At 40.9% G+C, this 24,485-nt stretch overlaps 2 protein-coding genes across 4 annotated transcripts in view; one reads left to right on the forward strand and one right to left on the reverse strand.

Annotated features, from left to right (window-relative positions):
- Window positions 1–355: 355 nt before the first annotated feature.
- On the forward strand, window positions 356–20,768 carry tubgcp6 (tubulin gamma complex component 6). 2 transcript variants are annotated; one of them, XM_084396536.1, is made up of 25 exons: window positions 356–503; window positions 909–1,696; window positions 1,781–1,944; window positions 3,999–4,215; window positions 4,336–4,497; window positions 4,589–4,710; window positions 5,566–5,629; window positions 5,776–5,885; window positions 7,885–7,976; window positions 8,175–8,314; window positions 9,021–9,170; window positions 9,459–9,540; window positions 10,053–10,141; window positions 10,214–10,329; window positions 10,919–11,057; window positions 11,729–11,815; window positions 13,195–15,682; window positions 15,940–16,095; window positions 16,193–16,361; window positions 16,667–16,808; window positions 17,537–17,731; window positions 17,817–17,949; window positions 18,723–18,936; window positions 19,012–19,205; window positions 20,507–20,768. In XM_084396536.1, exons 2-25 carry the CDS (start codon window positions 944–946, stop codon window positions 20,596–20,598), a joined length of 6,270 nt encoding a protein of 2,089 aa, XP_084252662.1. In that variant the 5' UTR covers window positions 356–503; window positions 909–943; the 3' UTR covers window positions 20,599–20,768. The 2 variants fall into 2 exon arrangements, with proteins under 2 accessions (XP_084252662.1, XP_084252663.1); XM_084396537.1 differs by having other exon boundaries at window positions 13,198–15,682.
- A 21-nt stretch (window positions 20,769–20,789) lies between these two features.
- The window catches only part of appl2 (adaptor protein, phosphotyrosine interaction, PH domain and leucine zipper containing 2), a 13,197-nt gene continuing 9,501 nt past the window's right edge, over window positions 20,790–24,485 (reverse strand). The window contains exons 16-21 of one of the 2 annotated variants that reach the window (XM_084396540.1): window positions 24,401–24,456; window positions 23,563–23,737; window positions 23,428–23,464; window positions 23,194–23,346; window positions 23,066–23,113; window positions 20,790–22,645 (exon numbers count right to left, since the gene is read on the reverse strand). In XM_084396540.1, the coding sequence (XP_084252666.1) occupies window positions 22,514–22,645; window positions 23,066–23,113; window positions 23,194–23,346; window positions 23,428–23,464; window positions 23,563–23,737; window positions 24,401–24,456 (601 nt within the window). In that variant the 3' untranslated portion in view covers window positions 20,790–22,513. Of the gene's footprint in view, window positions 22,646–23,065; window positions 23,114–23,193; window positions 23,465–23,562; window positions 23,738–24,400; window positions 24,457–24,485 lie in introns of both variants that reach the window. The other variant, XM_084396539.1, reaches the window with a different exon arrangement.

Consider the following 24,485-nt stretch of genomic DNA (forward strand, 5'->3'; position numbering starts at 1 on the left):
TCAAGTATGCACTTTCAGTAGCATCTGGACTGGAGTCATTCTAAAGGAATGTTTTTTTTATGAGAAATAAAATATTAATAATTTAGAGAATGTGTATCACATATAGAAAATAAAGCTTCGTATGAATGTAAAAATATTCATACATTTATGGAAATCTTGATAACAAAACAAATGCATTATTATTCGCCGCGACGCCGCTAGCGGACGCTCTATCCGGAAACGTGTACGTCATAATACAGACAGTGCATATTAAGTTTGATCCAATGAAATTAGGTAGTGGGCGCCCACATGTCTCTGGTTTAGCCAATGAATGTACAGTCTCTTACGTTTCATCCAATGAGAGTACAGAGAAGGCGGGACTTGGGTGTGTAGCGCGGAGGTTAAGGAAATCTAGCTCGTGTGTGTATGCACATTAAATGCTTGTTTTTTTATTGCCAATCATATTTATTCGCTAATGCGGAATAAACATTTGCAGCTCGGACAGCTAAAACTCGAGTTTCAACGTGAGTAAATGACCTCAGACAGGCATTTGTGAACGTGCAGGCGTTTGTACGCTGCAGTTGTGTTTGTTTACTGTCTTCGGTATTAATTACGTCAAATACAATGCGTTTATCTGCTAAAAAAAAACAACAATAATGAGTGTATTAAACCTTAAATTATTATATGTAAGGACATATTTAGCTGTTTGCTGTGGCTATTGGGTTTGGATCATGTATGCTTCGTTCATTGAAACAGAAAGGTGTAACGTTAACTTACTCATATTACAAATAAGATAGTAATAAACAAAGGGTATTAAAAGAAATAGTAGCTTAATTAAGGACATGGTGACAATTGATATTTTCAAGAACTGTGTATATCCTCTAGTATTGTATGAATTCCATAAATGTAGTTGTTTTTTTTGGGCGCAGATCTCGCTGCGTCATGATCCCGCGCTCTCGCTGAGATGTCCGGTTGCCAAGGCAACAGCTGCAGCATCACGGGGATGCTGGGCGCTCTCTGCGACTGCTGCATCTCCGGGTTGTCATGGAAACGTTGCGCTCCGGGCGCAGTGTCGCGGGAGTCGGCGCGTCGGATCCTCCGCAAGCGTGCGTACGGGGCATTGCTCGCAGGACTCTTCCAAGACGGGTTGTCCAAACCGGCACCGAACGCCCTGACGAAAACACCTTCCCATAATAAAATACTAATGATCTCCTTTGACCTGCGCGTGTCCGGCCACGATGAGGAAGCCGAGAGGTTGGAGGAGCTCCTGGGTCAGCTACGGGACGGGGCGGGACTGTCCGAACTCGATTCCGTCCTGGAGCTCCTGGTGCAGCTGGCCGGGTCCGTGGCTCCGCCCCCTCTGTCTTTCAGTCACGACTACATGCGGCGGGAGCGTCCCGTGCAGCGCAGAACCCCGTTGGGCGGGTACCTGAGCAAGGACACGCAGCGCTTGGAGGAGAGGGCGTGGTCTTTGATCTGTGGGGAGGAGTGGGGCGTGTTCGGGGGCGTCTGCAGGACCCTGAGCATCATGGACGCCCCACCGGGCACCGGGCTGCTCGGACTGAGGCGCAGACCGGATATCGAGGAAAAGTTTGAGAGAGAAACCAGACTTTCACTGTTTGGTGCCCTACAACACTCCAAAACTGCAGATATGGACATCCGACTGGACCTGCCACCCGTTCCCAGTAACGCAGACATTACTGGACTCAGCATACGGGTGAAGATCCTAAAAATATCTATTCTTCTTTATTATGTTTTAGTCTTGTCCTACCTAGTATCGTATATGTTGTTGTTCCTGCAGGTTCCTCTGTGTCTGGATCAGTCTGATGACGAAGGCTTCCAGTCTTCCTCCAATCTGACTCCTGATTCCCAGTCCGAGGCGAGTCCCAGCCCTGAGATGGACGTGTGGGAGGCCCTCCGGACGTTCGTGCCCGGCAGACGGCGCTGTTGGGAGAACATTGGCTGGTAAGAGAGAGTTGAGCAGACTAGAGTCGGGCTGTAAATATCTGCTCTGACTGACAGTGCTTTGATTCGATTACGATTCTTTTCAAATCTGCACCAAAGCAATCAAATTTAATTGACCAGATTATTATGTATAAACACTCAAATTATTTAACTTTAAAAACCTGATCTAAAGGTGTATTCTTAAAGGGATAGTTCACCCAAAAATGAATATTCTGTCATTAATTACTCCCTCATGTCATTCCAAACCCGTAAGACTTTCGTTCATCTTCGGAAAACCAATGAAGATCTTTTTGATGAAATTGAGTTTTCTCTCTCTCCATTGACAGCTACGCAACTACCACTTTGACCCTTCAAAAAGTTCATAAATAGATCGTAAAACAAAATTTGAGTGGTTTAGTCCAAATTTTCTGAAGAGACTCAATCGCTTTATATGATGAACAGATTGAAATTAGGCTTTTATTCACATATAAACATTCATCAACTCACACATCATTTGTGGTAAACAGAAGCTCAAGCATGAGAACCAATGAGGTTTGTTCTCGCTCGTCAAGCCGGTTCGGTTGAGCTTCTGTTTATGTTCGTTTATCAATGTTAATATGTGAATAAAAGACTAAATTCTGTTCATCGTATAAAGCGATCGAGTCTCTTCAGAAAATTTGGACTAAACCGCTCAATTCATATGGATTAGTTTTATGCGTCATTTGAAGCGTAACATTTTTTGAAGCGTCAAAGCGGTCGTTGTATAGCTGTCAATGAAGGGACAGAAATCTCAGATTTCATCAAAAATATCTTAATTTATGTTCTGAAGATGAACGAAAGTCTTACGGGTTTGGAACGACATGAGGGACTAATTAATGACGGAATTTTCATTTTTGGGTGAACTAGCCCCTTTAAATCTTTGAAATTAGTTTTGTTGAATTGCTTTACAAAACAAAACATTCAATAGTATTTTGTAGGTGATTTTTGTTGAAACTGTATTTTGGATATAATTTATGATTAGATATAATAATAATAATAATAATAATTATTATTATATTATAATAATGATTCTTTTTTGATATTCTAAATATTATAGTCTATTGAAGGGATAGTCCACCCAAAAATGAAAGTTGTCCTACAGGTTTAGAACAACATAAGGGTGAATAATTGATGACAGGGTGAACTATCCCTTTAGGGATACTCCACTTTTTTTGGAAATAGGCTCATTTTACAACTCCCCCAGAGTTAAACAGTTGAGTTTTACCGTTTTCGAATCCATTCAGCCGATCTCCGGGTCTGGCGGTACCACTTTTAGCATAGCTTAGCATAGATCATTGAATCGGACAAGACCATTAGCATCTCTCTCAAAAAAATGACCAAAGAGTTTTGATATTTTTCCTATTTAAAACTTGACTCTTCTGTAGTTACATCGTGTACTAAGACCGACGGAAAATGAAAAGTTGCGATTTTCTAGGCTGATATGGCTAGGAACTATACTCTCATTCCTGCGTAATAATCAAGAAACTTTGCTGCCGTACCATGAGTCCAGCAGGCGTAATGATATGACGCAGCGCCTGAAAATAGTCCCCAGCTCGGTAGACTATAGGGTCGACTATTTTCAGGCGCTGCGTCATATCATTACGCCTGCTGGATCCATGGTACGGCAGCAAAGTTTCTTGATTATTACGCATTAGTACACGATGTAACTACAAAAGAGTCAAGTTTTAAATAGGAAAAATATCGAAACTCTTTGGTCATTTTTTTTTTTAGAGAGATGCTAATGGTCTTGTCCGATTCAATGATCTATGCTAAGCTATGCTAAAAGTGGTGCCGCCAGACCCGGAGATCGGCTGAATGGATTCGAAAACGGTAAAACTCAACTGTTTAACTCTGGGGGAGGTGTAAAATGAGCCTATTTCCAAAAAAAGTGGAGTATCCCTTTAATGAATACCACAATCAATGCATTAAGTTGGACAGATGAATGCATGCATTACAATGCACCCCTGCCGAATACTTGAAAAGAAGTAGTTTGAATATGGTCCACATTTTTCATCCTTTTTCTTTGTCTCGTTCAGCCCGCCGGGTCAGAAGGACCCCCCATACCTGACAGAGGCTGGCAGAGAGGCGTTTGATCAGCTGTACCGCCTGTGGGAAGGAGAAATGAGGAACGTTCTGTCCACACAGACTCCATCACCACTCCTGCCTCTGCCACTGGACTGCCAGAGTCAGCTGGTCAAAGACGTGCTCAACGTGCTGATCGGGGTCTCCTCGGCCACGTTTCCTCTCAACGAGGTAGCTGAACTCAATATCCATCAAAAAAAGACATTGAATTGAAAATGTTACAAAATGATCGCATTTTATTGATAATAACTTTTTTCTTGATTTTTCTCTTTGCGTCATCCTCCACTCAAGGCTAGTGTACAGTTCGACGTCCGTCCGGATATATGTGTGTCCGGGACGTCCCCTGAGAGTGTGTCTCGTCTGCTGGGTGAGCTGGCGCAGTACGGCACACACTATCTGCGTCTCAGCCGCTTCTCCCTGAGCAGCGGGAGTCAGAAGGGACTCGTCTTCCAGGTGACGCATGATGTCATTTCTTACAGTACTCCAGGATCTTTTCCCCATAACAACAGCGTAACACAGATGCTTGTATGTGTGTGTGTCTCAGGCCTTCACAGGGGGGCTGCGGCGTTACCTGCATTACTACAGAGCGTGTGTGCTGAGCACTCCGGCCTCTCTGAGTCTACTAACTATCGCTTGTCATTTCCGCAAACTGGGGCGTCAGCTCAGGTAAATCTTCCCTCTTGTCATGCAATCCACAAAGCTGTGGTTTTAAGGGGCTCAGATAAAGGATTTTTTTTGTAATAAAAGAGCGTAAACATACTTACAATGCAAAACTCTTGCCTCATTCCAGTCAGAGCATTTTTGGATACTAAGCGGTAAAAACGGGCCATGAGATCACTCTTTCACACTAGCTCTGGGACAAAAAAATATTAATGTGATATATATATTTATGTGTGTGTGTGTGTGTGTGTATTTATATATAAATGATTATGTATTCAATTATATAATGTAAGTTATGTATTAAATATAATTTTATACAAAATAAATGTATTTATTTAAATATATATAATATTTAATTAATTTTGTGTGTATGTATGTATGTATATATATATATATATATATATATATATATGTGTATGTATGTATGTATATATATGATTAATTAATTTTGTATATAATTGTATGTAATATTTTATAATTTATATTACATAATTTTAATAGATTTATAATAATTTATATCACATAATAATTTAATGTTATGTACTATATATTTATGAATTTATGAATAGTACATTTAAAATTCTAAAAAATATTATACAAAATTATAATGTAAAAAAAATCTAAAATTATTTAATAAAAAATGTGTAATGTTTTGTGTCGGGGCCAGTGAAAATGTCGGCAGGGCAATCTAAACTACTGGTCGAGCACAAAAAAATTATTAAAAAATAAAAAAATTATTACTGATTCCTAAGTGTCATTATTAGTGGACATCAGGAAACATTTTTTTATTAAATATGTAGTCTGTAAGAAGAAAATCAGCTTCAGCAGATGTTAATCCAGGCCTTTGTATGTGTTTATCAGGTATCTGTCAGAACTGTGTTGTGTGGATGGAATCGCCGGTGTGGGACGAGCAACATTCCCCATGGTAACACTGTCATTCTTCTGACAGACACAATAGCTTTGAGTTTGAGTTTGGAGATGTTGTTTTCAGCTCAGAAGTGTTGTAGACAGGTGGCTGTTGCAGGTCTGCGGTGCTGTTTGTGCAATTGGCTGTGTGATGTCTGTGTTTAGGGTGTAAAACTGCTGTCGTGTCTGTATAATGAAGCTCAGAGTAACTGCAGTAACGAGAATCATCCGGTGCTGCTGTCGCTGCTGAAGAGCAGCTGTGAGCCGTACACACGGTGAGAAACTCATCTCCTCTTCCGCTCTTTACTTACTTATCTATTATTCATCTCAAGAAGGTCACTTAAGAGCAGAGTGGTTTTTGACACCCTATATTTTTCCGAGTGACTGATACTATGAAATGGTTTCTGTAGTGTCTGGCTGCCATTAAGTGCACAACAGAGATTCTCTGCTATTATTTACTCATCTTCAACTGTTATTTTTCTTGTGCAACATGAATCCTCTCATGAATACTGCTCTTTCCCATACAACCACATAAAGGCCGTTGTCTGTCAAGCTGCATTTTGCAGAAACATGTTTTTTTTGGTTGTGGTTCGGCTCTGCCTGACTGTGCGGATAAATATGGTTCTTTCTCATAACTAAAAAACAGAGAGATACATTCACTTCTAGGCTAGAGATACATCCAGTTTAGATGGAAAGGATGTCAATCTGTCTAACTGAAGACGTTACTGTAGCTTTACCCATTAATAGACACGGTACTTCCTTAAAAATAAATTCCAGTACAGCGCTACAACTATAATGAAATGACCCTTCACACTCGATAATGCTTTACAGTGAACTCTGTTAGAGAGCTACATATTTATCTGGGGCTGTATTCACAAAGCATTATCTTAACACTAGGAGTACTCCTAAATCGCACTAAAAGATTTTAGCTAGGAGTTTTCTCTTAGAAGTTATTCACAACGCCTTTCAGACCTACTCTTAGTAAAGAAAAATGACAACTCCTAAACTAAGAGTGAGTCTTCGTTGCTATGGATGACGTCATTACTCATGCACGAGCTTGACTGAAGTGACCACCTTGATTGGCTGATGATTGTAACGCGGGAATGATTCCAAACACCTCCCCTACGATGATGAGTGACAGGTGACAGGTCTGAGAATGCGTGCGCTACACAAGTATTGCGAAGGACGGAAGATGATGAATAACTGAATAAATAGCCTAAATTAATAAAGAGTAAGGAAAAACAAATAGCCTAGTAGCCTAATGAAACATATGGATTGATGCAATATCTTTGCAACATTATTGAATTAATCTGTCACTGCCTACGTTTGCAAAGAGAAGAACATTTTTATTTGATTCACAATGAAACGTTACAAATAGTTTACATGCAATGAGTAGCCTATAGTTTTGCTTGTTGTTGGTGGCGTTATTGCATTGCCTACAATGCAAAATTGTTCCCTCGCGATTGGAAGCTCCTGTAGCCGCCGCGTACGCATTTCAAAACATCGCTACATGAAATGCCACAAAAAGCGGTTTGTGAATAGGTCTTAGTGAGTTAGGAGTCCTCTCGACTTCTTTTAAGCTGTCCCAGGCTTAGGTGCTACTTTTAGGGCTAAAACGCTTCGTGAATTACTCTTAGTCAAAAAATATTAGGAGTCCTAAAATTACGAGTGACACGCCCATTATTTTTAGGAGTTGCTCCTAAATTCGCCAGTTAGGAGCTACTTTTAGCCTTAAAATTCTTTGTGAATACGGCCCCTGTTCAGTAACATACCTTACTAACCCACTGAGTAATAAAAACACCATCATTTCAAATCCAACATTTCAAATCCCTCAGTTTTCAACATCTCCGAAAAGCCAAGTCAATGTTGATTCTTGTTTTATTACGAGCTCTGTCGCTATCTCTTTTAGCCAGCAGGCTCCTCTGTTCTGCGAGAGGTTTTACATTTAGCTGCTCCATGTCAAGCTTTCTCGCTTATTGTGACAACTAACCTCTGCCACTCCCACACCAGACACACGTCAAAGTAGCCGGAGCAACTTTATTTACGTATATATGACGAGACACGCGCGGACGAGTGACACACGTACGCAATTTCCCGCAAAAACCATCCCCTCAGATCTCAGATATAAATGCTTATTACCATAGTGAATCCGGGTCAGAATCAAGACAAAAACACAATTTGGAAGAAGAATTAATGTTTTGACTAATCTAATTTTGAACAAAAAAGTTACATAGTGTAGCTTTAACTAAATGTCTGTGTTGGTGTGTACTGTAGGTTTGTTTCAGACTGGGTGTACGGCGGCGTCTTCCGTGACGTTTATAAAGAGTTCATGATTGAGGTCAATGAGGATTATCTGTCCTACAGAGGTGAGTTTCTCAATCTCACGCTTTAATTTTATGTCGAATGTTTAGATTTCTAGCTAAATCCTTTAATTTTCTGCTGCATTATTAGATTATAAATAAAATGCTGATGGTGTGCGGTTAAATCAGTGATAACAGTCTTAAAATCAATATGTCATTTATGCAGAACCCCCCCCAAAAATGAATGAATCTCTGTCCCCTCAGATAAGAACTTTTGGACGCAGGGCTACACTCTCATTTCGCGGGATGCAGAGGACTGTGTGCCGGTGTTCCTCAAACACATCGCAAACGATGTTTACGTCTGCGGGAAAACAATCAATCTTCTGAAAATCTGCTGCCCACAGGTGCCCCTCTGATCAAAGCTGAATTTTTAGCATCATTACTCCAGTCTTCTGTGTCACATGATCCTTCAGAAATCATTCTAATATGCTGATTTGCTGCTCAGAAAACATTTATTTTCTTCTTATTAGGGGTTCAAGCATGAAATGCTGAAACCCTATTGTAATTGTAAGGCAATTGTAAAACGCATCGTGCAGGCCAAACCGTAAGGCCTAGAGACGTGAAACCTGGCCAGATGGTAGGCCTCAATTTGGGGACAACCTATCAGAGTATGACCCCGATTGGCCCATAGGTGGTGCTACAGCAACCAAAAGTACAAAATCGCTCATAACTCTTAGACCGTTTGACCTAGACTCAAGTGTCTTACATCACTGTGTATAAAGATCAGTTATAAAACGTAATAACTTTTGATGCTTTTGTGCTTAAAGGCCTTAACTGCTTGAACGAACCCCGATAAATGCTGCTTGCAGCTTTAATTATTATTATCTGTGTTGAAAACAGTTGTGCTGCTTAATATTTTTTGTGGAAATTGAGATTTTTCAGGATTCTTTAATGAAGAGAAAGTAAAAAAAAAGGCATTTATTTCAAATATAAATCTTTCATAACATTATAAATGTCTTTACTGTCACTTTTGATGAATTTAATGCATCCTTACTGAATAAAAATACATTTTTGGAAGTTCTGATTTAACTTCATCTGTCCATTAAACAGCACTACATCTTCTGGTCGGATATACCAGTGCCCAGGATCGCTGTGACGTTTTCCCTGCAGGAAGTTGAGGAGATTGAGAGAGACTGTGCCGTGTACCGAGGGCGAATGGAGACGATCGCTAGGCACAGCGCCATCAGCAGGGAGGAGAAGGTACTGCACATGTCACGGTGCTCCGCTTGCCGCTCATATATAGTGGAGTAATTATGAGGTTTTCAAAATAGCTCATCCAGGTTAAGTGTTTATATGTCTTAAATATGCTCACTTAATTTAGAGACCCAATAACGGTGTGGTGCCCGTACTGTTGGCATGGCAACAGATGAGATTTTAAAATCTGGTCCATTAACCCAGTTTCATCAGGACACTGTGACCTGGGCTAAAATCTGCTTCATTGTTTTGCGTTGCAGTCTGTCTTCCTTTATTTTCCCCTCTCTCTATAAGGCCATGCGGACTGAACAGGCTCGACAGGAGCTCATTAACCAGGTCAGAGAGACAGCGGCCAAGACCCTGGAGAGAATCAGAGGTCAGAAATCTGTCCCTTCAAAATCCAAGCACGCACACACATGCACCTGATGCTGTTAGCAGCTTCTGTCTGGGTAAAATTAGTCTTGCGTAGCCAAACTTGACTTTCATCATAGGCCCTGTCCCATATAGCAGCCTTCTGAATTATAAAAGGAGAAATGGGACGCCCTAAGGGCCAGGAAGTTCACTTTGAGTGAGCCATTTGGGACGGAAACGCTTTTCTGCTTATCATGACCAACAGCTTTTTGTTTAGTTTAAGTTTAAAAATTAAAATAAAAACATATATGGATAGAATCTTATTCGAAATATTAACAAAAACTCATGCTATTAATATAACACTGATGTGTAAAGTAAACAACGTGTTTTTTACGCGAGGAGGACACAGGTGTTCTCCTCGTGGAGGTCAAGTATTAATTATCAGGACGACCAGCGAGAGGGAGTTCCTCCCCACAGAGTCAGATGAATGAAGTTTACAAGCTGACGTCCTGCTGTTTTCACTCTCGCCCCCTGCAGGCCGCCAGGTGTCGCAGCGTCTGGCGGAGGAGGCCCAGAAGAGAGAGCGATTTGAAGAGATGAAACAGCAGCTGGAACTCGACCAGGAGGTGAGGAGCATAGTAATAACCAGTCAGGTAAAGCATCTTCATCGGCTCTAACTTGTGTGGATGTGGTTTCAGTGGCGTAGTGCTGCGAGACGGAAGGAGCAGGAAGATGATTTCAGCTACGCTCGAGAGCTCAGAGACCGAGAGCAGAGGCTGCAGGCCCTCGAGGAGCAGCTGGAGCGCCGGGCACGGTGGGCGGCATACAGTAACACTCAGACAAAAAACAACGATTGAGGCTGAGGCTGTAGAGCGCAGCAGTGACCTCCCACAGGAACTTTATTTCCCTTTCATATTCTCCACAGGCATTTGAGCAAATTATTCAGTAAAGCATTATGTGCCTTGAACCAAAACAGCTCTCAGATGAATCATAACATTACAAAATTGGATTAAATCCCAAAAAGTATTTAGGAAAAAAGACAAAGGTACAAGATTGTGCTCTTTTATGAGGAAATGAACTACTCATTAAAAACAAGTCATTTGCATAAATCATTGCAAATGACTTTTTTTTCTTTCTTTTTTAAGTGATGTGTAGCCAAGTATGGTGTCCCATACTTGGAATTTGTGCTCTGCATTTCACTCATCCAAGTGCACACACACACCCGGAGCAGTGGGCAGCTATTTTTGATAGATAAATAGATAAAAATCTATTTCACTGTGAAGATATATATATTTCTTTTTTTATTAATAGTATTTGTAATAGTATTCCCTTTATAAAAGGACTCAAATATCCAGAGAGATCAAAGGCATTAAGGAAATGATATATTTTCTGTGTGTGTTCAGGATGGATCTGATCGCTCAGTACGGTCAGTTATCAGAAGCCGCTGCTAGACGAGAGCTCAGAGCCATGTGGAAGGTGCAGAGGATGAAACTCGATGAGTGCAGAGTGAACTTCCTGCAGCAAGAGCAACAGAACATACAGGTCTGATATCAGTCATCAGAGTTTTTATTGTAGAGTTTGGGTTATTGCATTATTATTGCAATGGTTTTCATTAGTAATATTAAATTAGTATTCATTTTATAATTATTTTGTAACTTTATTAAAAATATATTTATAAAAAAATGTTTTGCATTTGTAATGAGTATGTTTTGTATCTTTCTCTGATAATTGCAATGGGGATATTGTTATTATTTGTCATTTTATCCATTTTCAGTCAGTTATTTTTTTGCATTTTAATAGAGAATTTTTAGTACCTGTTTACTAATGCAAAAGTGACTTCTTTTTTTTTTTATTGTTTTTAGTAACTTATTTGACTAAAATTTATATTTCTAAGTATATAATGCATTTTTGATTTATTTTTACAAGAAAATTATTTTTTAAATTACATTTTTCAATTGCAATTATATTGTAGCTAGAAACTGTACTAACACAAACCTTTGTTGGTGTCATGTGAAAGTCTCCAGTTCTCAGTTTATGGACCATCCCTTCTAAGTTCCTTAAACTTTTAACTGTCTGGTAGTTGTACTTGCATTAGTAATCATATGTCCAGCAGTTAGCAAAGGGTATATGTTAGCATCATCCATGAAAGTACTGTTTTAAAGTGATAGATAAGGGCACATCTTTATCTCTGAGGTGTTATGATTTCTGTTCAGGCTCTTCTGGAGAAGTTTCCTTTAGGTCTGGGTGGCCCCCCTCCAGAAACAGCCTACGAACAACAGTCTGCACAACTACACGCTGAGGTCTGTGTGCTGTTCTTTACATATACACTAGGGATGCTCATATTGACCGTTTAACCGTTAACCGAAAGTAAAAAATTTGACCGATTAATACTATCAGTTAAACGGTTTAAAACGTTTTTTTTTTTTTTTTTTTTGCATGGTTTAAAAATAAAATACTATATAGCTTATATTTATTAACTCACGGAGCGCGTAGACACGCGCAACCACACACGTCTCTAGCGAGACGTTACCTGTGTATTCCCGGGACATCGATCCGTCCCATAGGAGAGGGTGTTTTCTGCCGCGGGTCTAATGGCGTGTTCACACCAAACGCAAATTTAATTATTTGCGCGAGTAGATTACATACAAAGTCAATGCAAAGACGCAAAGACGCGAATTGGGCGACGCGTTTGTCACGAAAGCTCGATAATCGCCTCAATCGCGTCTTCCGCGCAAGACAAGTTGACAAATTTCAACTCGAGCAGAAAATTCGCATGAAGAGGTGAAATTCACCGAGTTGAGTGCGCCTCTGGATGGTGATGTGAAGACACGTCGGCGTTTGGCTTTCCTCCATATTTGGGACTTCCACAACAAGTACAGAGCAGCAATATCATTTATTTCAGACATGACGGAAAAATTATGGCAGAAAGAAATTGTGTTGTTGTTGATGATGATGACACACTCCTTTTCGCGGTATAGGCTATTTTTATTTGCGAGTGACGCGAAAAACAAGAAAAACATCCCGCGAGTAATCTAGAGCGAGTTAATAACGCGATGCGAATATAGCCTACACTTCGCGTTTGACTGTCAACAGGCTGCGCTCCAGACTGACCCCACATCACGTTGATATGTTGCTTTTTTAAAATAAAAATTAGACAAGGTGTTGAGGTAGGGCTGCTATTTTTATTTAACTAAAAATCTTAGTCTAAAGGAAAAAATATTCCGGTTTTTGAAAGCTTTGTTCAAACGGATTCAGTGTTTTCTTTTTGTCATCTTAATTTGTTAATTATTTAAGTTTAAAAAATATATTTAGTGTAGGCCTATTTTGTTTTTTATTTGTATTATTTTATTCTGTTTTTCTCTCACTGTCAGAAATGCTGCAGGTGCGTGAAATTTAAACTGAATCCAGGTTCTGTTGTTGATCTGTTCTGTATGCTGCTGTTTGCACTTTGCACGTTAAAATAAACCCTTTGAAAAAAAAAAAAAAAAAAAAAAAGATTTTTTTTAAAGGGTCACAGATATGCGTCAATTATTTGTAATCTTATCAGTTAACGGTTAATAATCGATTAACGAGTGCCGGTTGTCGGTCGGGAAAATTAATCGAAATGAGCATCCCTAATATACACATCTATAGTGTCATAAATTTAGCTTAAACTGTTGTAATTGTTTTCATTTTACAGCAGAATCTTAGTGAACGGCAAACAGCAGATCCTCCTATCCCAGAATCCTCTGCTCCTCCCTGCTCTGATGCCAGTGATGAAATGCATGCTCTCATATCAGATGGAATTGACATTGCTGACTTCCTCCCCAAGCCTCCACGCTTCCCTGACAGTGGTGCCGTGACCCAGGCCCTCCATGACATTGGTTCTGACCTGTTACAGTTTCCTCAGAAACCCCACCCACTGAAGCCACACTCAACAACCTCCCACATACGTCTTGGACAAAATGTGTCTGAAGTCCTAGAGTCAGTCCTTGTGCCTTGTCCATATGGACAAGCATCCAAGTCTAGCTTCCAATTGGGTCAGTTCACTCCAGAGGTGTCAGTAGGTCAGCCGAAGGCTAGTGTTCATGGACATCCTTCACAGAGCTCAGTGCAGCTGGGAGACTCCACTGCCTCGGGGCGGAACAAGGGTCCGATCCGCTCGGAGTCAAACACCCCTACACAAACCACTCAAGAGCGAACATGTGAGGCAGAGCGCGATAGCCAGTGTGCAGAAAAACAACCAACTGGAGAAGAGACAGGAACAGAGCCCTCGGCGGCCAGCACAGGTTCAGAGCCAAAGCAAGCCACACAGGAGCCAACAGAGAAAGCCAAGTCCTGTGAGAGTGTCAGCCAGCCCTCTCACTGTTCTCAGCCAGAAGAAGAACAATCTGTGTCTCCTCTCATAAGCTTCCATGAGTCAGAGTCTGATACTCATACGAGAAATAACAGCCGTGATCCTGATCCAGCACTGATCTCATCCCAGCCCTCCTCTGATATCCGTGGCCACGCCTCTGACGCTCACATAAGGGTTGGTGAAAATGTTTCTGAAGTGACCATTCTCATCCCTACCGCTAATATTCATGGCCACGCCTCTGACGCCCATATAAGGGTTGGCGAACATGTTTCTGAGGTAACCACTTCTCTTCCAACCCCTAACATCCATGGCCACGCCTCTGACGCCCATATAAGGGTTGGCGAACATGTTTCTGAGGTAACCACTTCTCTTCCAACCCCTAACATCCATGGCCACGCCTCTGACGCCCATATAAGGGTTGGCGAACATGTTTCTGAGGTAACCACTTCTCTTCCAATCCCTAACATCCATGGCCACGCCTCTGACTCCCATATTACGGTTGGTGAACATGTTTCTGAGGTAACCACTTCTCTTCCAACCCCTAACATCCATGGCCACGCCTCTGACGCCCATATAAGGGTTGGCGAACATGTTTCTGAGGTAACCACTTCTCTTCCAACCCCTAACATCCATGGCCACGCCTCTGACGCCCATATAAGGGTTGGCGAACATGTTTCTGAGGTAACCACTTCTCTTCCAATCCCTAACATCCATGGCCACGCCTCTGACTCCCATATTACGGTTGGTGAACATGTTTCTGAGGTAACCACTTCTCTTCCAACCCCTAGCATCCATGGCCACGGCGATATAAGGGTTGGCGAACATGTTTCTGAGGAAACCACTTCCCTTCCAACCCCTAACATCCATGGCCATGCCCATATAAGGGTTGGCGAACATGTTTCTGAGATAACCACTTCTCTTCCAACCCTTAACATCCATGGCCACGCCTCCGACTCCCATATAAGGGTTGGTGAACATGTTTCTGAGGTAACTACTTTTCTTCCAACCCCTAACATCCATGGCCACGCCTCTGACTCCCATATAAGGGTTGGTGAACATGTTTCTGAGGTAACTACTTTTCTTCCAACCCCTAACATCCATGGCCACGCCTCTGACGCCCATATAAGGGTTGGCGAACACATGTCTGAGGTAAATACTCATATACCTACCGCTAATATTCATGGCCACGCCTCTGATGCCCATATAAGGGTTGGCGAACACATTTCTGAGGTAAATACTCATATCCCTACCGCTAATATTCATGGCCACGCCTCTGATGCCCATATAAGGATTGGCGGACACATTTCTGAGGTAAATACTCACATCCCTACCGCTAATATTCATGGCCACGCCTCTGATGCCCATATAAAGGTGGGTGAGTTTGTGTCAGATGTCGCTGCCTCTCGCCCACTTTTGGGCAAATTTGGTCACTCTTCTGACAGCACTCTTAAAGTGGGTTGTGTGATGCCAGACGCTGTCCCTTCATCCACCCCTCTGCCTGGCAGCGCTTTCGGACATTCGTCGGACTCCATGCTAACATTAGGGTGTGTTGTATCAGGCACAGACCCTCAGCGCTCTGCATTGCCTGGAAGTGAGTACGGACATTCCTCACAGTCTACCTTGGGTAGTGGGTGTGTGGTCAGTGGGATTGAGACTGTTCGACCCAGCTCTCTATACAGCGAACCCCGTGCGCACACATCAGACTCTGCTCTGGGCATGGGCTGCGTGGTTGGTGGAGTGGTGCCAGGGAGTTTGTACGGTGACAGACTACCAAACAAATTTGGCCGAGCATCAGGAGACACAGACACACCAGCTGACTCAGACACCCAGGGTGAGAACGCAACTGCACAAATGTTTAGCACCCTCAGCTACTTTCAGAAAAACTTCAGAATTTTAAAATGATACAAAAAAATGTAACTCCCATTTTCATTAGAAGTGACATTTTACTCATAGGTACAGATTTCTAATTTTAAGAATGATTTATTTTATGATTTTATGTTTTTTTTTGTTGATGTCTGTTGGTCATATACAAAGTAAATTCACTGTGGTTAATGATTTCTTATTTGTATTTGTTATGTTGTAATGCAGCGCCCCCTAGTGAGCTGTTCTCCCTGGATGAGGGACTGTCTGCCTGGGCTCTGGGACTAGGATTGTCCCCTAAAAAGAGTCCAGAGGATCGCTATCTTCTCAGCCTGGCCTCACAGTACCAAGTAGAGCAGTACCAGGACTCATACGGCCTGTTGAGTGAGTACCGGACCAGCTGTCTTCATCCTGAACCACTAGAGCTTTCTTTCTTTATATATCAGAAACGGAGAGGTTTGTGTTGTCGTTCCTGCTCTAGCTGCGGCTCCAGAGTCTGAGCTGCTGCTTCAGGTCACACGGGGCCCGAACGGCCTTCCTGTCGACCCCTCCCTGTACCGGGCCACCGATGCCACTGCTGTTCAGCTCAGCGAGATGATGCCACTTCCTGTGCTCATGAAACACTCTGTTACAACACCACTGATTACACAGTATGTAAACTAGAGCGATTTTCTGATTAATCACAATCTTTATATGAACTATCCAATTTAGCCTATGCAAATATCAAGGAAGTTATCGATTGGAATCAGTCTATGAATGAAATCAGGCTCTTGTGTACTTTGACCTCTTTACATTGTAACTAAAATATATTTTCTATTCATCATGTTCAATCATAATCAATGTTAAATCAAAATCAGTGCCAATATCGAGCCCTGATGTAAACCATAAACAACGCACAAATCCCTGTACACTAAACATCCAAATGTGTACATTTGAAACTCTCTCTTTCTCTTAGTGTGTCCATGGTAAATAAGGCCGTGGTGGATTATTTTTTCGTGGAGTTGGGTGTGGAGAAGCATTTTGAGACTCTCAGGCATTTCCTGCTAATGGAGGATGGAGAGTTTGCCCTCTCTCTCAGCAATCAGCTCTTTGAGAAGGTCTCAACACTTAAAATAAGCATAGAAATCTGATGTGAAGATTTTGTTAAAGGGGTCCTATTATGCATTATGCTATTATGCGTGTTCAGCTTTCTTTAGTGTGTAATGCTGCTGTTTGAGCTTGAAAAAGATCTGCAAAGTTACAAAGCACAAAGTCACTCCAGCGGGAGTTATTCTCTATATCAGTGTCACTGTTTCTGAACTCCCTGAAACGCCTCTATTGAAGTCTTGAGTTTTCTTCCGGGAACGAGCACGTCACAATATTCCTCATTTAAATAATTCCCGCCTAATACGCCAATAAAGGGGCGGGGCCTGGTTGAGTTGTGTTAGTAGTGTGTTGAAATTCATGATTATGGTAAGAGGCGTGACATTTCCCACAAACACGCTCGAAGCAGTTGACCAATAACAACACACTGATCCAGCCGACCAATCAGAACACAGTGTGCTTTTCAGAAGGAGGGGCTTCATAGAGACCGTAACTAAACAGAGCGTTACTGACAGACTGGGAAGAGAGGAGCTGCAACAATGGAGAATATGTGAAAAATATGTGTTTTGAACATTCAAGCTTGAAAACTTATTTTAGTAGAGCTCAAAAACAAAATCAAGACTTTGAGAAAGTGCATTATAGGTCCCCTTTAAGAAATGTTTACACAAAATTAGATATAACATTGTCACATAAGTGTAGCATACAAATATTTAAAATGCTTCTTATTGTGCACTGTGTTTAGCTGGGCAGTGGTCAGACCCCCGGCGAGCTGCTGACCCCGCTGGTGTTGAACTCCATTCTGAACAAGGCGTTACAGTACAGCATTCACGGGGACAGCGAGCTGGCGGCTCACTTCACGTTTGCTCTGCGATACCTTCCTGAGATCTTCCACCCTCACGCTCCAGACTCGCTGAACTGTCTCGAGCTCCGATACAAGGTCGGTGTCAAGGTCACTGTCTTCCTGTAGTCTGAAGTTTCTGAAGAGCTGGATGTTTTTTCATGATCTTTCTCTGGTTCTGTAGGTGGACTGGCCGGTGAATATCGTCATCACAGACAGCTGTCTGAATAAATACAACAGACTCTTCTCCTTCCTGCTGCAGCTCAAACACATGGTGTGGTCCCTCCGAGACGTCTGGTTTCACCTCAAGAGGACGGGTACGATTTCTGCCCCGCTTTTTTACTGTTCTCCCACTAAATGTATGAAACTTCACCATCCGATTCGGTTCTCATTTGAAAAAGCTACTGTTATTTAAATCTGTCAGAATGGGTCTGTATAGTTTTGTTGCAATACTTAGTGAGCTGCCAACAAGGCCACATTTTAAGGTCTGGGTAGATTAGATGGTAAGCAAACAATCAGTTCTCGTAATCAACATGTTGGATGCAGAAATGGAGAAATGGACAGGAATAAAGGTCTGAGCAACTTGACACGGGCCAAATTTTTATGGCAAGGCGACCGGAACAGAGTATCTCAATGGCAAGGTTTGTGTCACTCCCAGTCAGCAGTGGTGAGGATTCACCAACAGTGTCCGAGGAGGGTCAAACCACAAACTGGGCGCCCAAAGCTAATCGATTCGCGAGTCCCGTTTTCTTTACATCACATGGACGGCTGTGTACGTGTGTGCCGTTTACCTGGGGAAGTGATGCACCAGGTCAAAGGAGGGAGTGTGACGCTCTGATCAATACTCTGATGGGAAACCCTGGATCTGGTCATTCATGTGGATGTAAATTTGACACGTTCCACCTCCTAAACATTGTTACAGAGCAGGTACAGCCCTTCATGACACTGCTGCTGTTCCTGGTGGAAGTGGCTCTTTCAGCTGGATAATGCACTGTCACACTGCACACATTGTTCAGGAATGGTTTGAGGAACATGATGAAGAGTTCATTATTAATAATAATAATACTGAAAATTTATTTCATTCTCTCAGCGCTGGTGAAAGGTGCCGGTCGCTCCGTTCAGTTCCATCAGCTGCAGCTGTACAGACACGAGATGCAGCACTTTGTGAAGGTGATCCAGGGCTACATCGCTAACCAGATCCTGCAGGTGTCCTGGAGCGAGTTCAAACAAAAACTGAGCAGTGCCAACGACCTGGACGCCATTCACCGCACACACGCCGAATACCTCAACAGAGCCATCTTCAGGTGAGGACTCGTGTCCCACATGACACATTCAGTGATTAATATACAGATATCTAGAGAAGTGGTGTATTCTCTCAGGGGTTTGCTGACGGAGAAAGCCGCCCCCGTCATGAACATCATCCACAGCATCTTCAGCCTGATCCTGAAGTTTCGCGGTCAGCTGATCGCGCAGCCGTGGGAGCTCCAGCAGGGGGAGCCGGTGCACCCCAGCTTCATCGCCATGCAGCAGTCCTACAACACCTTCAAGTATTACTCCCGCTTCCTGTTCAAAGGTGAGCTGCTGCTACAGGTGTAAACGCTGAGAGATCACAGGTGTGACGGGGCTGATAAGATTAGAGCGCCACACCTGCTAACTCAGATACAGACAGAGAGATGTGCGTGCCTTACCGTCAGCAGAACAATGAGATAATGAGATATAGCTGAAAACAACTGTTCCTCAATATGGTCAGTGTTTGTGTATTTGCTTGGAACATTTGGACAGGAATAAACAAGTACATTCAAAATACAAAAGTAAAATACAAAATATGAAAATAATCAATGCAGGTTTCTTTAAATAATTGTTGGATATTTGATCATGAGCTAAAATATATATATGGAGATGAGATATATATATATATAAACCAGCATAATACATTTTCACCTATTTATTTTACTCAAATAGAATTGCTGAATCATTGTTTGAAGTGATTAATATATATATATGCATAGTTTTTTAATAGGCAAGTATTTTTTCCCACTAATTTGACTGTATACTGGTTAAACTTTTTTTTTTTAATAAAGCATTTTTAGTAACATTTTATCAACTAATTAATTATCAACTTAATTTCTATTTGATCCAAAAAGTAACTGTTGGCGATGCTTTAATTTATAAGCATTTATTATTTGCAATAATACATGATAGTTATAAATTCATATACTTTCTCTTGAAAACGTTGGCAGGACATTACAGATGTATTTATCATGTTGAGCTCATTAATTCAGTTCAGTTAATTAATCAGACCTGTTCAGTTAATTAATCAGACCGGTTGAATCTGTTGCCATCTTTTTTGTTGTTGTTGAGAATTAAACCACAAATCCCACAAAAATATCTCTTTATTATTGCTGTCATATGCGCAGTTTGCGAGACGAGACGAGACGACGCTGTAAAACTAACCAGATGGCACAGTCTTTAGAAAATTAAACTGGCTCAATAAATACTGTATCATTGCCAGCAAAGTCGTCACAAATACAAGCTTGTTCTTGAGCAGAGATCCATACAAGCTAAATGTTCCAGCAGGACATTCAGACGTGTAATAAAACAGCTATATTAGTCCAAAGGGTTCATATCACACACTTTTGTAGCGTTTTATCGTTCCTTAAATGTCACCCAGGATTTCTTGTGCCAGAATAATTACTGTAACTTACTTTTACATGATCATTTTGCTCACTAGTAAAGTTTTAATGCTGTTTTAGCCATTTTGTAAATAAGCTTTCAAAAGAAGAAAAATAATATTTTCAATTAAAAAATGTTCAATGGATAATTGCTCCTTTTAACCAGAGTTAAATAACAGTGTATATGATTGTTTTTTCACAGTGGTGACCAAACTGGTGGATAAAGGCTATCAGCCCCATCTGGAGGACTTCCTGTTGCGGATCAACCTCAATAACTACTACAAAGACTCTTGATTGTCCCGTGTGTGTGTGTGAACGAGTCCTCCGGACCTCCTGCTTCAGTGTTCATGTCAGGATGTGTGGTGTGTTTATCGCCAAAGCTGTCTGATGAACTCAAATCAAGTTGTGCGGTGACGCTTTAATCCACAAAAGCTGAATGTGTAAAATAAAATATTTAATTTTCAGATTGCTTTCTCATGACTCTTACGTTAGAAATGGTCACAAAGCTTTATTAAAGAGTTTTACATTCTGAAAAGATGATACATGGGCAGAATCGGACAGTCCAATAACTGCTGCACATCATGTTGATGAATGATTTTATTTTTCGGCATACATCATGCTCAAGCTCATCGCAGGTTAAATGTCGGATTGTTACTGAGGCATATTTAAAGTTCGAGGAACACTTCAGGATCAAGTTTGTGATAAATGTAAACAACAGTTCAACTTCATTCAAATCACTAGCAAACCACTTTCAGAACGTTATTTCTACACGTTACCTTCAGTACAAACAAACGATTACACATAAATGAGTATGTACTTAATGAAGCGCAGTGGACGTGCGGCTCCAGCTGCACAGACCAAACTGATCACACACAGGAAATACTGAGAGGGAAAACTATTTCGTTTTGTTACCAGACTCACCCTGAGATTAATTTTTTCCACAGAATGAATGTTAAAATATATGCTGCAGTTTTTTTTCATCTACAGGATTTGTCTGAATTTTTTAAGTATTGTAAAAGGTATTAATTGTAAACAGACCACAGGAAGTTAGTGTTTTTAAATTAAAGTGCACCTAAATTGCACGTAAAAAAAATATAGAGAGAAAAAAAGTGCTATTTTTGCATTCTTCTGAATCCCAATTTGCATACTTCTTCATAATAAAAGTAAATACTTCACTGGTGATGGTTAACTCGTAATATCTGCATGAAAGCATTGCCATTTAGCAAAATCATTAACATTTAGGTTTAAGTGTTTATAAACTGCTGCTTCAGCTTTGTATTCCTCGCCATTTTACCAACAGCAACACAAACATCTCTTTCAAAGCAATATTAGCATGCACGAATCCATATTTCAAAACTCCATCATTCATGCAGCAGTGTTCAACGTGCTGAGATTTGAGATGCAGTATGCAAATTGGGATTCATTTCAGATTTGCGAGACGTAATTATAAACAGCATCACAATAAAAGTGGAATGGTTGCTGTATGGAATGTTAATGTATGATGTGCTGAAAAAACCTGTCAGATGCAACAGGAACCAAGAAAGTGCAAATAAAGGTTCAGGTTTCATTGTGTTTGCTGACAATGTAGTGTGAAAAAGAAGTTCTCCTGTATTATGATTGAACTATTAGGTATTAAAAAAAATCAGCTTGTAGATGAAACTACATCTGACGTTATGAAACAATTTTAACTGTAAAAATACAATGAAAATCAAAACGCAAATAGAATCGATAAAAGACACGCCCTTTCTTAAAGGGACAGTACACCCAAAAAAAAAAAAACCCTCTTGAGTTCCATACCGTGAAACTGAACTGTTTAACTCTATAAAGTACCATTTATATAATAAAATTGGTTCATAGTACTCATGCACTACATTCAGAGTCATGCAATACTATTGGCATGAGGAACAAACCAATGTTTAAACTATTATTTGAGGAAATGGTGAGAATTTTTATTTTTGGGTGAATTATTCCTTTAGCATGTAAACTCGTGTCTGATGTTTTCGAACTGAAAGGTTAAAACAAGACTTACACCTTTAACTTTATTTTCTATCGTGAGCATCTAAACTGGGTAAGTGTTAAACAAACGAGTGCCGTTCCCTCGACCACCTGTTGCTTTCCTTCATGTAGTCTGTCTGGAGAGAGAGAGAGAGGGAGGACAGGAGAAGAGCAGCAGGTAATGGAAGTGTGTGTGTGCGTGTGTGTGCTCAGATCAGGCCTCTGACTCCTGGTCATCCTGTCCGGAAGCTTCGGCTGCGTCTCCCGTCTCGCTCTCCAGCAGAAGAAACTTCCCATCGTTTGTCAGGGGCATTGACTTCATCAGCTGGGCCAGCGCTTCAGGGTCCTGATACACACATGAGGATCAAAGTCATGACAATCACAAGATGAAGAAATCAAAAACTGACCCTACTTACGTTCTTACAAAAAAAAAGAAAAAAAAAGTAAATATAATAATAATATTATATATATACTAAACAAAATTATAAACGCAATACTTTTGTTTTTGCCCCCATTTTTCATGAGCTGAACTCAAAGATCCAAGACTTTTTCTATGTACACAAAAGGCCTGTTTCTCTCAAATATTGTTCACGAATCTGTCTAAATCTGTGTTAGTGAGCACTTCTCCTTTGCCGAGATAATCCATCCACCTCACAGGTGTGGCATACCAAGATGCTGATTAGACAGCATGATTATTGCACAGGTGTGCCTTAGGCTGGCCACAATAAAAGGCCACTCTAAAATGGGCATATATATTCTGCTTTACCTTCTTTGCCTCTGAGATCTCTTTCCCCAGGTTTATCGTGAAACAAATCTGAGGAGAAACAGCACAAATCCCAGGAGTTAATCAGATATTAAATGTGAGAAGTAAGCTTTATGGTTTTGCAGACTGACCTTCTCTCCTTCAGTGTTACTCTCAAACACGAATACGCTGAAGGAGGGTTCACCGTCGCCTCCGTTGCTCCAGTCGCTCCCCTCCAGAACGAAGCCCATCAGCCTGCTGTTCTCCTGATGGGCCGCAAACTGAGACACGTCCTTCAGCTGGAACTGACACACACACACACACACACCTGAGATGTAGACAGATTTCAGTTCAGTGAGCAGTGTTAGAAATAAATAAACACTTACACTGATCTTGGTGACTTGTGTCTGTGGATCGATCAATCTGTCGACAGAAACAAAAACGTTTTAAGCCCCCCGAGAGTCCTGTAAAAATGTCAATATTTGAAACACTGCATTTCAGAAGTGAGCTGCCCGACGTACCTGATGCAGGCACTGCTGACCATCAGATGGGATTCGGTGGTTTTGAAGATGTTGTGGATTGCGCGAGCGGCGAGAACCTGCCTCATGGCTTCATAGATCACTTCCTGTGTGTGACCGGCCCGAACGGCCATCGATCCCAAGAACCGCACAGCAAACACCTGCTGCAGGAGGGAATCTGGGAGATTTCAGAGAGGAAAAGGAAAAGGAGAAATTAGAGAAATTTAAAGTCTATTTAAGGAACATAATATGTAATTAATCATAATCCTCATCATAATGTGAGCTTTTACTTTTGAAGGTTTTTCTATAATTCTGTTATTTTTAACCCGGAAATTTCCGTCTTTTCCGCATTTTCATTGTTATACGGTAGAGGGCGCTATTACACACCTTCTGAAAGAGTACTGAATCTCCTTATCAAAAACACAGGTGAAGAAGAAAAAGAAACAAGCGATATCATATGTAAGCAGATGAATATGTAAAATAACGCATCAACATTAAACAGCATAGATATCAAAACTGCCTAATGCCATAATGTGTGATTAATCATGTTTTTCATCATATTGTGAGGTTTTACAGTAATACAGTGATTTTCAAAATCATAAAATGTATATATAATTATTTTTAAATATATATATATATATATATAATTTAAAAAAATAAAATAAAAAGCAATTAATAATAATTATTTCTACATTATTAGTAGTATATTCATTAACCATGCTATTTACATTGTAAATCAAAGTATTTCAGTGAAATGGTACATATCCACTTTTTTCTGTTAGTGTTTATTTGCTGTCGCAGTAACATTGATAAATAGTGAGTTGAAACGGGTTCGTCTCACCATGTGTGTCTGAACCGTTGTCATCGTCCTCCGTCTCACCGAAGGGGTTTGTGCGTCTGTCAGAATACAAGCAGTTAAAACTGAG

Source organism: Rutilus rutilus (assembly GCF_951802725.1).
Source record: "Rutilus rutilus genome assembly, chromosome: 23".
Classification (NCBI taxonomy): Eukaryota; Metazoa; Chordata; class Actinopteri; order Cypriniformes; family Leuciscidae; genus Rutilus; species Rutilus rutilus.